General features: G+C 56.4%; 1 protein-coding gene across 1 annotated transcript; it reads left to right on the forward strand.

The window, feature by feature from the left end:
* The first annotated feature begins 8462 nt into the window (after nt 1-8462).
* LOC128088630 (olfactory receptor 52B2-like) lies at nt 8463-11232 on the forward strand. Its single transcript, XM_052699367.1, has 2 exons — nt 8463-8650; nt 9611-11232. Exon 2 carries the CDS (start codon nt 9618-9620, stop codon nt 10590-10592), a length of 975 nt encoding a protein of 324 aa, XP_052555327.1. The 5' UTR covers nt 8463-8650; nt 9611-9617; the 3' UTR covers nt 10593-11232.
* The last annotated feature ends 4058 nt before the right edge of the window (nt 11233-15290 follow it).

A 15290-nucleotide genomic window follows, 5' to 3' on the forward strand; every position in this document is an offset into this window, starting at 1 on the left:
TCCATTGCTGGATGGGACATGGGACGTCCTATTTTCTCAGCCAACAGTGGCCCCAACCACGGGCAGCGCTGCTCAGGGTGATGAGAGGGGCGGTTGGATAGGGGCCATAGGGGCAAAGCTCAATGAGCGTGGCATCCCACCAGCTGCAGGGCAGCCAGCACGCTGCGTTAGCCTCACCTACTGATATTTTATAGGGCTTTCAAAACAGAGCTTGTGCCCAACGAGAAACACGAACCACGGTGTGCAACAGAAAGCACAGATCAAATCAATAACCTGCCCAGTAATGAAAGACATTTCCTCTGCGGCGGGCGAGATCCAATAAACACAGCGCCCCGTGGGACAGCCCTGCAGCGGCCCTGGCTGAGCCCTGGAGCAGCTCCATCCACCTGTGAGCAGCAGGACGGTGCCTGCAGAGCTCCTGCACGACTCCCCAGCACCAGCTGCTCCTGCTCCGTGCAAGCAGCAATTCCATTCGTGCCTCTGCGTCAGGATGCTTTTGGTCAAGGTCTCGTTTTCTGCATCCATCTCAGTGCAGCTCAGTGCTGTTATCCTCAGCCCGTGCCAAGCGTGTCTGGGGGACGAAGGCTGCTATCAGCACAACCCAGAGATGTGATGCCTTCACCAGCACCGCCTGCGTCCCCTCACAGCTGCAGGAGAGCCGAGCACCAGCCAGGAGCAAAGCAGCAGAGTGGGCACAGCGCTGCCCTGGTGCTGCTCCTCAGCTGCCGCTTTTGTGCCAGCTGCCATCGTGCTCCCATCAGTGTGACACACAGCGCTGCAGTGCCACCGGCTCCGCGTGGGGCTTCGGTCCTGGGGGCTGACTTATTGGAGAAGTGCTCCAGGCCCCAGGCCTGCTGGGGTGCAGAAGACGTTGAGTAATCCTCGTACTCTAACTTTTGGTTAGCCCTGAAGGGGGCAAGGGCTTGGACTCAATAATCTTTGTAGAGCCTTTTCAACTGTTCTGTTCTATCAAGGGGAAATGGTTTCAAACAAGAGGAGAGCAGATTTAGATTGAGTGTAAGGAATAAGTTGTTTACAATGAAGGTGGCGAGGCAGTGGCACAGGATGCCCAGAGAGATGGTGGATGCTCCGATCCTGGAGACACTCAAGGTCAGGGCATGGGGCTGTGAGCCCTGATGGAGCTGTGGGTGTCCCTGTTCATCCCTGTTTCCTTCCCCTTCCCCTTCCCCTTCCCCTTCCCCTTCCCCTTCCCCTTCCCCTTCCCCTTCCCCTTCCCCTTCCCCTTCCCCTTCCCCTTCCCCTTCTCCTTCTCCTTCCCCTTCCCCTTCCCCTTCCCCTTCCCCTTCTCCTTCTCCTTCTCCTTCTCCTTCTCCTTCTCCTTCTCCTTCTCCTTCTCCTTCTCCTTCTCCTTCTCCTTCTCCTTCTCCTTCTCCTTCTCCTTCTCCTTCTCCTTCTTCATGGCATCCCCATTTCCATGCCATCCCATCCCCATCCCCATCCCCATCCCATCCCATCCCATCCCCATCCCCATCCCATCCCATCCCATCCCATCCCATCCCCATCCCATCCCCATCCCCTTCCCCATCCCTATCCCATCCTATCCCATCCCATCCCATCCCATCCCATCCCATCCCATCCCATCCCATCCCATCCCATCCCAAAACAATTATCAAGGCAGAAACTGCAGGATTGAGTGATGGAGGCCGTGTATGAGTCGCTCAGCACACTGTGAGGATCTGCAGCTCTGTGTCCAAACTCAGATCATCTGGCAGTGCTGACCCTCTGCTCTGCTGCCCCATAACGTGCTGAGCCTGAACCCCGTCTGCTTCTCAGCCCCACAGAGCTCTGCCCCTCCTGTGTGCTCCCACCCTGGGCAGGCAGCTCCAAGGCAGGGGTGGCACAGAGCTGGGATGGCACAGAGCTGAGTTAACTCTCCTTCCATACGTTGGATACCAGTTTTTGTATTCCATTATCTGTTGAGGAATTTAATTTGTTAACTCGATTGGGTCTGGAGCTCTTCCGGCTCTGAGGGAGCTCAGTGTCACTGAATGCTCCTTCCTCCTGCCCACAGCTCTTGGTCTCAATGTCCTCGTGCTTTTTTCCGCTGAGCTCCTGGGACGCCCTCATCCCATTGCCATCAATCAGGGGCACTGCAGCCCTCCCTTTGTTTCCGATGCCGTTGCAGCACTGCTGATGCACAGGCGCTGCTGTTTGGTTCCATCACGTGTGGCTCCATCTCCTTTCTGAACATTTTCACCCTCCCCTTGAGGACCCTCAGCTCCTGCACTCCCAGACCCACAGCTGTGGCCACAGCTGTGCTCTGCTCATTGACCGACAGACAGACAGACAGACAGGCACAGACATACACGCACAGACTGGCAGACACGGACAGACAGACGGGGCTGTCATGGAGTTTGCTGCTTTGGAGGGTTCCCATCCCACTGCTCCATCAGCAGCACAAGCTGCGCCTGCACTCCCCAGGTTTCTCCCTAGTGGGGACATCGCTTCCTCTGCAGGGGGATTATGGATAATACATTCCGTTCTAATTAAAATGTGCTGAAGTAATCAGGAGATAATGGCCTCGCTGTTCTTCGGGGTGTGAGTCTGATTATTGCATGATCAGATCTCTGCCGGCTATAAGAAATTTCACAATCATGACACCTTCAGCTTTGCAGTACATTTAATTGTTGAAAGCCACCAAATGTCCCCTGCGATGGGATCAGGAATTGCAGGCACCCGGGCAGTGGGGCCACAGTGGTATCTCCTTGCTGGCCCCATCCCCATCTCTGGCCCTATTCTCATCCCCATCCCCTACCCTATCCCTGTCACTGTCCTTTGTGGGGAGTGGGGGCACATGGGGCTGCCAGGCGGGCTGAAGGCCAAAGGGGCTGGAACCTGCAGCACCAGAGCACTTTGGATCCCATCATAGGGGCTGCTATTCATCTCCTGAGACAGACTGAGGACAGCATCCATCATGTCCTGGAACAATTCCATCATCTCCTGGGACAGAGAATCATAGAGATATAAAGTTGGAAGAGCATCTCATCCAACATCATCGCCGTCTCCCAGGACATCACCATCATCTCCTGGGGAGCACTGGAGGCAGAGCAGGGCCAGGCGGAGGAGTGGCACTGAGGGACGCAGTCAGAGGGCGCAGGGGGCGGCTGGGTTGGACTCAGGGGTCAGGGGGGGCTTTTCCAGCCTCCATGGTTCCACGATGCTGTGAGTGGATGAGTCGCAGGCTCATCCACAAGCACGAGGCTTTCCAAAGCCCCATAGCATCCCTCTGCAGCCCCCTGGATGGTTCCTGCTCTGTGCCACACAGAGCTGCTCAGACTGACTGTTAATTAGGAGATAATGAAGTCAGAAAAGAGCAGTAAGTGTCGGGAGGGAGAACTCAGATAAGGGCAGAAAAAGCAAAATGAAAACATTGCCCAGAACAATAACATGCGGTGGTTAACCTGCTTAAGGAAGAGCAAACAAGCAGCAATGGAAATGAAAACAAGTGGTGCTTGCAGCACCAGGACTAATTACAACACAAGCACGTGAAACCGCCTCTATTTCTGATAGCTTTGAGGTGGTTCTGTTCTTTGTTTCACTGATCTGTTCCCTTTGTTCTTCTCTTGGAAAGACAGCATCAGAATCATCGGCGTTGGAAAAGACCTCCGGGATCATCAGGTCCAACCATCGACCCACCTCATCCAACCAAACACGGGAGAGATCCCTGTCCTGTCCTCTGAGGGAAAGGGCCAGAGCCTCTGCTGGGTCAGACCCACGTAAACTGTGGGTGCATTGGTGGTAGATTGGTAGATAGGTTCTACCACGTCAAAGGAGAGCCGCTGGGGACCATGGGGAGATGTTACCTGGGTGCACCACAGCCCCACCTCCACGCAGGTCCCTGGGGAGGCACTGGGGAGGTGCAGGTGGCAGAGGCAGCCCAGCAAGATCTGCCTGTCCTGGGTCGATGGCCACAGTGATGGAGCTTTAGGGTTGGTGCAGGAGACGTGCAGATGAAGGCTCTGCTTTTGGAGCAGCTGCTGCCCTTGAAGTGCACTGCAGCCGTACCACGTGTGGGAAGGAGGGCTCGTTCTGAGGGCATCCATCCCCTCACCCACCGGGGCAATGCTCAGCTTCCAGCCGTGCGCTGCTGGCTGCCCTGCGCTCCTCTCCACAGCCGGGGTCCTGCTGTGTTTGCCTGTCCTCCACACGGGCAGCAGTCGCCGTCTGCAGATAATTGTTGGCATTTTGTACCTGTGTTCTGCTCTGCTCCTATGGCCAAGTCTGCTGAGCAGCTGCTGCAGCTGTGGCTGTTCCAGTTCACAGCAGGGAAATTGGGCCTTTAAGGATCCCTTCCTACTCAAACCATTCTGTGTTTCCATGCTCAGTGCTCCATCTCCTGACCATGGGTGTCCCCAGCAATGGGTCACCCACCCCCTCTCCAGGCAACCTCTGCCAGTGCCTCACCACCCTCAGTGTTCTTCCTTATATCCAATTCTCCCCTCTTTTGGTTTGAAACCATTTCCCCTGTCCTACCACAAAGACCCTGTTGCAAAGTGTCTCCCTCCTCCCCCCCGGCCCCCTTTTGATTACAACGCCAGAGGGAAGGGCAGCAAATCCAGGTGAGCTGAGAACTGCACCCAATGCACTCATTCCTCCACGTGACACCAAATGTCACCTGAGCACCCGAAGGGATCCTCAGTGTGTCCTCAGTGTGCAATAGGAGCGCGCTGCTGCCCACTGCCCCACAGCATGGCTGTGCTGTGCCAGCCTGCGGCGTGGAACCCAGCAGCACTGATGTGGCACTGGTGCCATTCCTTCCAGAAATGGGAAAAGGACAGAAATAAGAGAGCAGCCAACTGCCTGTGAGCTCATCGAAAATAGCACAGAGGATCTGTGTACAGTAACTGAGGATAAAGCAGCGCCCAGCCAGCCTGGATTCATCGGAGCACGGAACGGCTTGGAAGGGAGAGGTTGGTTGGAAAAGGCGTCCAAGATCATCGAGCCCAAATGTCAGCCCATCCCCACCATGCCCAACGCTGGAGAATCGAGCGCCATCCCTAGGAGACATGAGGTGACACTCCTGTCCCGTGCAGCAGTGCCATGGCCACGGGAGCAGTGGGACTCGAGTGAGTGTAGCCATGGCCACAGCACCGTGCAGGTGAGGGCTGGTGCTGCTGTGCTCCGTGTCTCCATTGCCACACAGGTAAAAGCTCCGTGCTGCCAGCTGTCTGCTTCCAATGGTGCACAGCTGCTTTGTGTGCACCACGATGCTGGTGCTGAGCGGGGCTGACAAATGCGCCACGGCTACTTGAGAGTGCTGAGGTTGGAGCAGAGCGTGCTGCTGCTGGCGCTGCTCTGCCCTGCTCCCCGCCTATTGCCGTGGGATCTCCACGTCACACAGGGAAAGCTCTCAGAGGAAAGATGGTCCTGGGAGCAAAAATAGCGTTTCTGGAGCATCCGTGCTGCTGCTTCTCTGCATTTCTGTTCTCTTGACCTCGAGGCCGTGTGGCGCTTGCTGCTGAGCTATTATGAGCGGTGAGCACCGTGTTCTGCCTCCTCTTCTCCCAGAGAGAAAACACTTAAAGTTTAAATATATACTGAGCATCGCTCTGCGAGTTCTGTGGTTGGAAATGCAGTTATAAAGCAAATGTTTGGGCATGCACAGAGTCGGGGGTCTCAGCTTTCCCAGGACGGCACAGCCCAGCAATGGCCCATGAGCAGGAGATGGGCTCCTCCTGGGCACTTCTGGTGTGAGCAATTCCCCTCCCTTCCTTCTGGAAGAAGAAAAATGCAACCAATTTGGTGTTGCGGAACTCCAGTCTGCATGCTCTGATCTCTTTGTGGGACATTCTTAGTGTTGTGCTTTGGAAACTGAAAGAACCAAGTCCAATGGTGAAATGAGGGCTGAACTGCAGAGGTGCCTTTTGGAGAGCAGCTGGAGTGCAAGCGCTGAGATCTGCCCCAGTGGCTTCAGACAGATGAGACACTGAGATTCAGGCAGATGCACCGGGTGTGGGACAGGAGCTGCGGGGAGGGCAGGCTGCTCCCAGCAGTGTTTGGCTTCTCTGCTTTGCAGACATCTGGGCACTGAAGGCATCAGGGAACGGAGGAGGCAGGGGCCAACGGCTCCTCCTGGACATCCAGAGCTGCGGTGCTGCGTCTCACTCTGACCCACTGCTCCCGGTGTGGGGAGGCGTTCGGGTCCCGCGGGACCTCGTTGCTCCCACAGCAAAGCGCTCAGCTCTGAGGAAACGGTGGCTCCAAGCGGCGGCGGGAGAGAAATGCCAAAAGCATCAGCACCGACCCAAGGGAGCTCTGCTGTGCTGCGGCTGTGCCAGAGCAGAACCAGGCTGTGCCGTGATCTCTGCAACCACAGAGTGGGGAGGGAAGCATCGTGTGCTGGGAGGACGAGGACTGTGAAATAAACAGCGATAATTGAAAAGCCTTCAAACAATGGCGCAGCGGCTGCGTTAGCAGAGCTGGCAGCACCAGCTGAGCCCGGCCTGGGAACGTGAGCAGGTGATGTTGTGCAGGGAGCACAGTGTGCACAGCCTGTGTGTCCCCACAGCCCCGCTGCGGGGCTAAAAGGGGGGGGAGCATGAAGAGGGGAAAACGGCACAGCAAAGAGGGGTCCCTCACCAGGCACTGTGCCATTGGCTGTCCCTGGGCACGGGGCTGCAGAGGTGCTCCGATGTGTTGCCAGCAGCCCCCAGGAGAGGCCCAAACCCGGTGCAGAGGGTCTGTGCTCCGTGTGAGTGAGGGTCCGTGTGTGAGGGGTTGGCAGCGCCCCCCAAGGCAGCGATGGTGTTTGGGAACTGCTCACTGCAGCGCGTGCTGGGCAGCCAACGCTCCCCGGAGGAGATGATGAGGATCTGAACGGGGCTGTGCCACGATGTGCCTTGCAAACCTGGGGGCTGGCATCCTCTCCGTGCCAGGCTGTGGAGCCCCTCACCCTCCTCATTCACCACAACTGCACTCAGTGCCGCTGCTGCAGGATCTCTCCGGGAAGGATCCCACTGCCCGCGCTGCGGCCCTACAGCATTTCTTACCTCACAGAGACCTCTAGAGTCCACAGCGGAGCACACGGCGCCTTTCCAGCCTCCAGCACGTGGTGCCGGCCCCACAGCGGCTCCCCTGTTTCATGCTATCTGTGACTGTACCAAGGGTGTGCCCTGTCCCGTTGCCCAGACCTTTAATGGTGACGCTGGATGGATCGGACCCAGCACTGACCCCAGCTGCACTCTGCTCGTTGCTGACCTATAGATCGTGCCCCGCTGCCTACTGGGCTTGGTGCACACGGATGGACCGGGGCTGCCCCAGCATCCGTGGGGCGGCAGCGACTCCAGCCCTGCATGGTGGGGCTGATCCTCTCAATCCTGGTGTTTCCAGGTCCTCCCAGCTTGGTGCTATGGGCACCGGTCCCTCTGACAGCAAACCCAAACTGGAAAGTTACAGCAAATGCTGACAGGAACGTGGGCAGGGCTGAGCGTGACCGGTACTGATGGTACCAGAAACCCACCTGGTGTTCTCCAGATGAATGAGATGCAGAGCTCCTGCAGTGAGGGCTGGGCAGGAGAGGGGCAGGAGGTGGGCAAAAGAGAGGCAGGATGAGGCAGGGAGGAGCAGGGCAGGTGATGGGCAGAGGGGGCAGTGGAGCAGGGCAGCACTGGGCAGCCAGGGGGGGAAGCACTCTGTGACTCTGTGTTGGTGTGCAGCTGATGGAAGTCCTGAAGTGTATCTGCTGTCTGCATGCGTTGGTTGCATCTGTTGTTCTGAGCCTGAGGCAGTACGGCAATAGAACCCTGCAAGAAATCTCTGGATGACAGGCACTGCACTGCAAGCCGAGTTGTACTGGATTCATACTGCTGGTTTCGTCCAAAAAGAACACAGCTACTCTCAATCACTTTGCTTTGGTTCTGTGTGGAAAGAAATCGTCAGTTCACAGAGTCCTTAGGACTTCAGGCTCATTTTTCTGCCACGTGGGCAGATCTTCAACTTGTCAGATGCAGGCAGATGCTTCAGTATTGTTTTGCATCCTTCAAACAAAGCTGTCGTTCCAGTTCCTTTATTTGGCCACCATCTCGCATGTTAGAAATGCCTTTGCAATAGCAATGAGTTATGAGTTATGCAGTTCTGGTGTTCTGGTCAGTGCTGGCCCAGACCAGCAGCTCGATCTGAGCAGAGGCCTCTGCAGCTGCTGTGCAGTGTGAGCACATCAACGCGGCCGCTGTGCTGTTTGCTGTGGGTTGGAGTCAGAGGGAGGAACCCTTCCCACAGAGACAGGGGCAGACCTGGGGGCTGCTGGGGAGGTTTAGGAGCACAAGAAGCCAGCAGGCACCTGGTGGGACAGTGCAGGGCCACCAGCAGGGTGATGCAGGCTCTGCTGCGCGCACTGAATGGGAGTGCAGCGCAAATGGTGGAGAGCAGGAAATGCCTTCACTCACCTGCAGGGTCACTTGTGGTTAATCTTTAATGCAGAGCAGTTTAAAAGCCCACAAAACACCACAGCTCCTGCTGTGGTTCGGGAGGGGAAGGTTTAACGACGGCCCCCAGCCTTCAGGGAGGACCCTCACTGCTCCCATTGGGGCTCATCTGAGAGCTGGGCCGACCCTGTGGGATGTGTTGTGCCAGCATCGGTGTTCAGGCAAGGATTCCTGCTTGAAAGGAGCAGAAAGCAGTGAGCTGACAGGTGAGAGAAATCTGCCTCTGCGCCTCTGAGTGGGAAAAGGGCAGCCAGCACGGAATGGCTGCGGTGCCTGGGAAGGTCTGGGGAGGTCCTGCATTCCTGCAGGTCTGCCCGCGTTCGGCTCTTTGTAGCCTCTCTGGGATGGGCCAGGGATACAATAAGGGGGGATGAGGACAAGGGGAATGGCTTGAAAGTGAGACAGGGGAGGTTTGGGTTGGATGTGAGGAGGAAGTTTTGGAGGCAGAGGGTGGTGAGGCACTGGCACAGGTTGCCCAAGGAGGCTGTGGATGCCCCATCCCTGCAGGCATTCAAGGCCAGGCTGGATGTGGCTCTGGGCAGCCTGGGCTGCTGCTTGGCGACCTGCACACAGCAGGGCTTGGAGCTGGATGAGGGCTGTGCTCCTGTGTAGCCCAGGCCGTTCTATGATTCTATGATTCTATGAAAAAACACTTTATATCATTTACAAATGGATCAACATGTTTCTGTGGGTGGGAACTGAGGGATAAACTGGTCCAGCAGAAGTTCCAGGGGTGCTCAACAACCCCCAAGACACCAGGTAGCATCGGAGCTGGTTTTATTCCTGACTTAACAAGAGCTCTCAGAAACTGATCTGAACTGATGGAGGCATTGTATTGTTTCATCAAATGGGGCTGACAATTGCCTGCCACAAAGCAAGCCAAGTGCCTTCTTGTGACAGCATGTAAGAGAGAAAAGAGGACTCAACCTGTTGCACAGCTCATGTGGAGGGACGGAGATGTTTCTCATTCAGACACAGTTCACGGGGGTTGATAGGCAAAGGTGAGTAGATTCCTCTGTGCAGCAAAATGCACCCAGTGAGGCCCTCAGCCTCAGAACGGCTCCGTTTGGAGACCAGCTGCACACAGCAACATTCATGTGTCGATGGCAGGGGTTAACACACAGCATTATTTATCCTCATTCTTTCCCTTATGACGCCGGGAGCAGCAGCACCATGCATGAGCTCAACGAAAGCAGCTTCGACCCCATCACCTTCGTCCTGACCGGCATCCCGGGCATGGAGGAGTCCCACATCTGGATCTCCGTCCCTTTCTGCCTGATGTACATCACTGCACTGTTCAGCAACTCCGTCCTGCTCTTCGTCATCGCCACGGAGCGCAGCCTCCACGAGCCCATGTACCTCTTCCTCGCCATGCTGGCTGTGTCCGACCTGATGCTTTCGACCACGACGGTGCCCAAAATGCTGGCGATCTTCTGGTTCAGCGCCCGAGAAATTTCCTTCGACGCCTGCATCACTCAGATGTTCTTCACCCACTTCAGCTTCATCGTGGAGTCATCCGTCCTGCTGGCCATGGCCTTCGACCGCTACGTGGCCGTGTGCGACCCGCTGCGCTACCCGTCCACGCTGACGCCCTCGGTGATCGGGAAGATCGCGCTGAGCGCCGTGCTCCGGGGCTTCTGCATCATGTTCCCTCCCATCTTCCTGCTGAAACGGCTGCCCTACTGCGGGCACAACGTCATGCCCCACACCTACTGCGAGCACATGGGCATCGCCCGCCTGGCCTGCGCCGACATCAGGGCCAACGTGTGGTACGGGCTGACCACGGCGCTGCTGTCCTCCGGGCTGGACGTGGTGCTCATCGCCGTCTCCTACGGGCTCATACTCAGGACCGTCTTCCAGCTGCCGTCCCCCGAGGCTCGCCTCAAAACCCTGAGCACCTGCGGCTCCCACCTCTGCGTCATCCTCATGTTCTACACGCCCGCCTTCTTCTCCTTCCTCACGCACCGCTTTGGCCACAGCATCCCAGGCCACGTCCACATCCTGTTGGCCAACCTCTACGTCGTGGTCCCACCGATGCTCAACCCCATCGTGTACGGGGTGAGGACGCGGCAGATCCGCGAGCGCGTGGCCCGGCTGCTCTGCCCTGCGGGGCAGTGCCTCCATCCCGGCTGTGGGAGCCGCTGCTGAGGGAAAGGGGGCGCGGAATGGGGTCTGGAAGGCAGTGTGAGGTGTGCTTGCATTGGGGTCATGGGTTTGTCCACCAGGCTCTGGAGAAGCTGAAGGGTTTTCGGATACGTGGGCCATCAGCCCCTTCATTGCTACTGATGCTGCCCCTGAGTGCTCCATGCAGCAGAGATGGGACACGTGGGTCGGATGAGGAAATGTCCATTAAACCACAGCGTCCAATGCCACACTCAAAACCCCACAGCAAACTGAATCACAGCATCACAGCATGGTTTGGGTGGAAGGGAGCTCAAGGATCACGAAGCTCCAACCCCCCACCAATGCAGGGCCACCAACCTCCCCATCTCACAGCAGCCCGGGCTGCCCAGGGCCCCATCCAAGCTGGCCTTGAACACCTCCAGGGATGGACGGGGCATCACAGCCTCTCTGGGCAGCTGTTCCAGCCCCTCACCACTCTCTGAGCAAAGAACTGGAGGCAGACAATGGTCTCAAGTCCTCGCATCCCATAGGGACAATTTTTTCTTACAAAATTGTTTCACAACACAGCAGTGCTCAGTGTAAAGTGCACGTCCTTTGCTCCCATGCTGCTCTTTGATCACCCACCAATTTGCTGCCGTACATTCCACTTATCCTCCACCACCAGGAGAACTTGTCCAACATCAGAGAGTTGTCCAACATTTTCTCACTCCTCACTTTGGTCTGCAGACCCGTTGTACCAATCACGCTGTGTTCTGCCTGAAGCTGGTGGCAATCCGCCTCCATGCAACGATGCAGAGTGAGCACCAGATGTATCTGGAGCTTCTCAGCCCCCTGGAAGCATCTCAGCCATGGCTCTGTCTGCTTCCATCGTGGAGGGAAGCACAGCAGTCCTTCCATCTGGAGCTCTGCATAGCATTCCTTAGGTGAGTGGGATTGCTCTGCTGCCTGGTCTTATGGCCATTCTGGCTCAGCAGTTAAGTGCCAAAATTTCCATCGCCCATGGGCTGAAGAAGAAGAGTAGGAAGTGCACCAGAGCCTGGAGACCTGCTTTCATCTTTCCTTTGTGTTTTACTGGGTGTGGAGTTGAGATGAAGGCTTGCCTCTCCCCCCTGCATCATTCCTGCTTTCTGATCCTTATTTTCTACCCCCACTTGGAGACAATTTTGTGCCTGTATTGAACTTGGGGCTTCATGCATCCTGACAAGCAAAACCATCCTCATCTGGGCAGCAACCACAGCCCTGTGAGGGCGGTGATTTGGGGGCTGTGTCTGGAGGCTGACCCTGCACTCCTGCTCCCACAGCAGTGCCAGGAGCCGGGATGCTCTGCTCCGTGTCAGCCGTGAGACCCATGGAACCAAGCTGTGTGGTGGAGACGGGCAGGATGAGATGGGCAGGGATGCAGCAGCACAACCCCGCTCCGTTCCGGGCCTCCCAGTGACACTGCTGCAAGTTCAAGAGAAAAGAGAAAGAGATCCACAGTTTCAGAATTAAAAAGAAAACAAAAAAAAAAACAGTAATAATTCACGGCACTTTCAGCACATTTCTTTTTTTCTTTGTGGTTTTATTTTTTTGTGTGTGCTTTTGTCAAAGCTGGGAAGCCCATGAGAGGCGGAGCGGAAATGAAGGTCTGTTCACTCAGGGCTGTTTGCTTAGCAGTGATAACAGAGCTGGTGGAAATGCTGCTCGAACTGCTGTTCCCAAAGCATTTTTGTATCTCTCTTAGCAAAGAGTATTTATGGAGAGCAGCCCACGTGATCTCTGATAGGACGCTGCACTGTATCAAAAGCAACAGGTCAGGAGAGCAATCTGGTGTAGCCATAGCACGAATAAATACATTCAGCTGCAATGAGATGCTTTGGGGTTTTCAGGGCTGTCACAGCAGCCTGGAGGTTGGGGTGAGAATCTGGATGCTTGTGCCTGCAGGAGGCTTTGCGGGGTCCCCCCAGCCCTGCCCAAAGCACGAGCTGGTTGACAAACCCTTCTGCTGCAGAGGTTTCTCCCAGAAGGTTTCTGAGCAGCTCGAGTGGCAGCCGACCCGCCGTACAGATTCACTACTGCAAGGCAGTTCAGCTCCATGGAGTCCCAGCTCTGTGGTTATTTTTGCTGTCTTGTCTGCTTCCCTTTCTGTTGCCTCTCCTTGTTGATCTGCAGGGTGTGCTCACCTCTATGCACGGCAGCAGTTTGGCCACACGTGGCTGTGCTCAGGGCACACGTGTTGCTGGGAATGGCCCCTCTTATCACTGCCCATCCTGGAGTTAGGGAGCAGTGGGAGCACGCTCAGCAGGAGCTGCACAGGTGAGAAACAAAGCAATAGACCCAGCTTCAAAGTGCTTCCAAACCAAGTACTGGAAAATGCATAGAGAACAACGATAACAAGGCACTGGAGCAGCTTGCCCAGCGCTGTGGATGCCCCCTGCCTGGAGGCATTCAAGGCCAGGCTGGGTGGGCTGTGAGCAACCTGATGTGGAGGGAGGTGTCCCTGTCTGGAGCAGGGGGTTGGAACTGGGTGATCTTCAGGGTCCCTTCCAACCCAAACCGTTCCTGTGATTCTGATTCTGTCAACAGGAGAGTGCTGGACCATAGGTTGGTCTTGGCATCCCAGTGGCCAGAACAGCACCGTGCTCAGGTTCTGCTGACCTGAGCACCTCTCCAGTGCGTGGGAGCCTCTGGGGGGAAGGCATCCCTGCAGGCACCACAGTGTCACCCAGCTTGAGCAGCCAGCCTGCCTGGGATGGGTTCTGTGTGCACTGTGTGGGTTCACGGCAGGGATTCTGCTGCTCTTCTGGCTTTCCAAGAGCAGCTGAACACGAGGCACAGCCCTCAGCCCTGATGGAGGTGCTGGCTGGGTCAGGGTGCAGATCTCATGGGAAAATGTCCCTGGGTCAATGAATCACCAGCTGTGCAGTTAGTGCCCACAGGGGCATGCATAATGGGGTATTAGCCACTTGGTTGGGAAGATTTATATTCAGAGCGTGGTTAAAATGTTAGCTAAATAGCCTGCATGAGCTCGTCGTGCTCCAGGTGCTGAGTCAGGCTCCGAGCTGGGAGGGGGAAAGCTCTTCAGCTTCAGTGAGTGCTTCACTGGAGGGAGGTGGAGAAAGCACAGCAGTCAGGGCGAGCAAAGCCCCACGTGTTCCATTGCCACATTTATATTCATTCCTCCCACTGCCTACAGCAGCGCTTTATTAATTGCTCTTCATCTGCAGGCTGCAGTGGGTAATAAATCACAGTAGCAAAGCTGAGTGATCTCACTGCGTCTCACTGCTGTCATCACTGCGTCTCAGTAAATGTTAATTAATAAAAATGCCCAGCCCACTCATAAGTGGAAAGCCGTACATGGCACATCCTGGTACTCTGTCCTGCCCTGACATGTTTGAGGTCCCCAAAGGTCCTCCAAGGTTCTCGGAGGTCCTCAAAGGTCCTTGAAGGTCCTTGAAGGTTGCCGTGTTGAGGTCGTGGCAGTGGCTGCGGTTCCTCTGACCTCAGCACCCAATGCTTGGTGCACCCGTGGTTTCTGGAGGAGGAGCAGTCCCATAAACTCGTTACTCTCTTCTAAAATTGGACATGAGACAAAATCAGCAGTGAGTTTTGCAGCACGAACGTCTGCTGGTCTCCACCGAATTCCTCTCCATCGGGGCTCACAGAAAGCCGAAACGGGTCCTGCTGTGAACGGAGCGGCGCCTCTCGGCTCCTCCGCGGCCCCGGCAGCCCCCGAGCGCCAGCAGGAGGCAGCGATCGCACACGCGCGGCCGCGGTTGGGGCGGCGATGCCTCGGGCGGTTCACTGAGGACGGCCCGGAGGTCTGCGGGGCTGCAGCCCCCGCCCCAACAGCGGGGCTCAACCTGTTGACCTGGGCCGTGAGATCCGCGTCGCTCCTGGGGGAGCAGAGCCGACGACGCCCCGCGGAGCCCCGGGGCACCAAACAGCCGCAGCTGGCCGTGAGCGGGACGGCAGCGCTGGCGCCCGAGCGTCGCGGTGCTGCTGGGCTCCCTGTGGTCGGGTCGAGGTCCCTGAGTTCCGATGGGATTTCTGGTTCCAGAGGCAGGTTCTGAACTCTGACTCCCTTCGGGTGGCTGCTCTGCCAGCAGCATCCCTGGGCAGGAGGTGCGGAGTGCCTGCCTTCTCTGTGGGAGTGGGGAATTTTCTGAAGGATCCTTCCGGCCCTGAAGATTTCGCAGTTATGTCAGGACCAAAACGTGTCCCAGAAAGGCACCCATGGGACGGCTGTCCCAGGAGCTCAGCTGTATGTTTTGCTCTGGTTCCCACCAGCCGTGGACAGTTGGGTGCCAAAGACTCCTTACTTCAGAGACTCAAACAGCAGAAACGAGGCTGCCAAGTGCAAGTGGAGGGACCTGAATAGAGGAGAGGAACCTGATGCAACAAACTGCCCAGTATTTAACACTTCTAGACGAAATACAGCTCAGAAGTGTGAGTGTCTGAGACCTGAGCCTTGCTTATCGTGAGCTCAACTCCCCCTTATGCTGTGTTTTACACGCTGGCCTTCTTGCCAGTGCACTGATTCACCCAATGCATTCCTTGGCATACCCTCATCTCACTCCCATCTGCACAGAGGAGCTGCCTGTGCTTTATTCTATCGTGACTCAGATCATAGAATCATAGAATCCTAGAACCATAGAATGGCTTGGGTTGGAAAGGACCATCAAGCTCCATCCCCTCTGCTGCAGGCAGGGCCACCAACCTCCATATCTAAGACCAGATCTT

Source organism: Tympanuchus pallidicinctus, unplaced genomic scaffold, assembly GCF_026119805.1.
Source record: "Tympanuchus pallidicinctus isolate F22 unplaced genomic scaffold, pur_lepc_1.0 scaffold36, whole genome shotgun sequence".
In the NCBI taxonomy this organism is placed as follows: domain Eukaryota; kingdom Metazoa; phylum Chordata; class Aves; order Galliformes; family Phasianidae; genus Tympanuchus; species Tympanuchus pallidicinctus.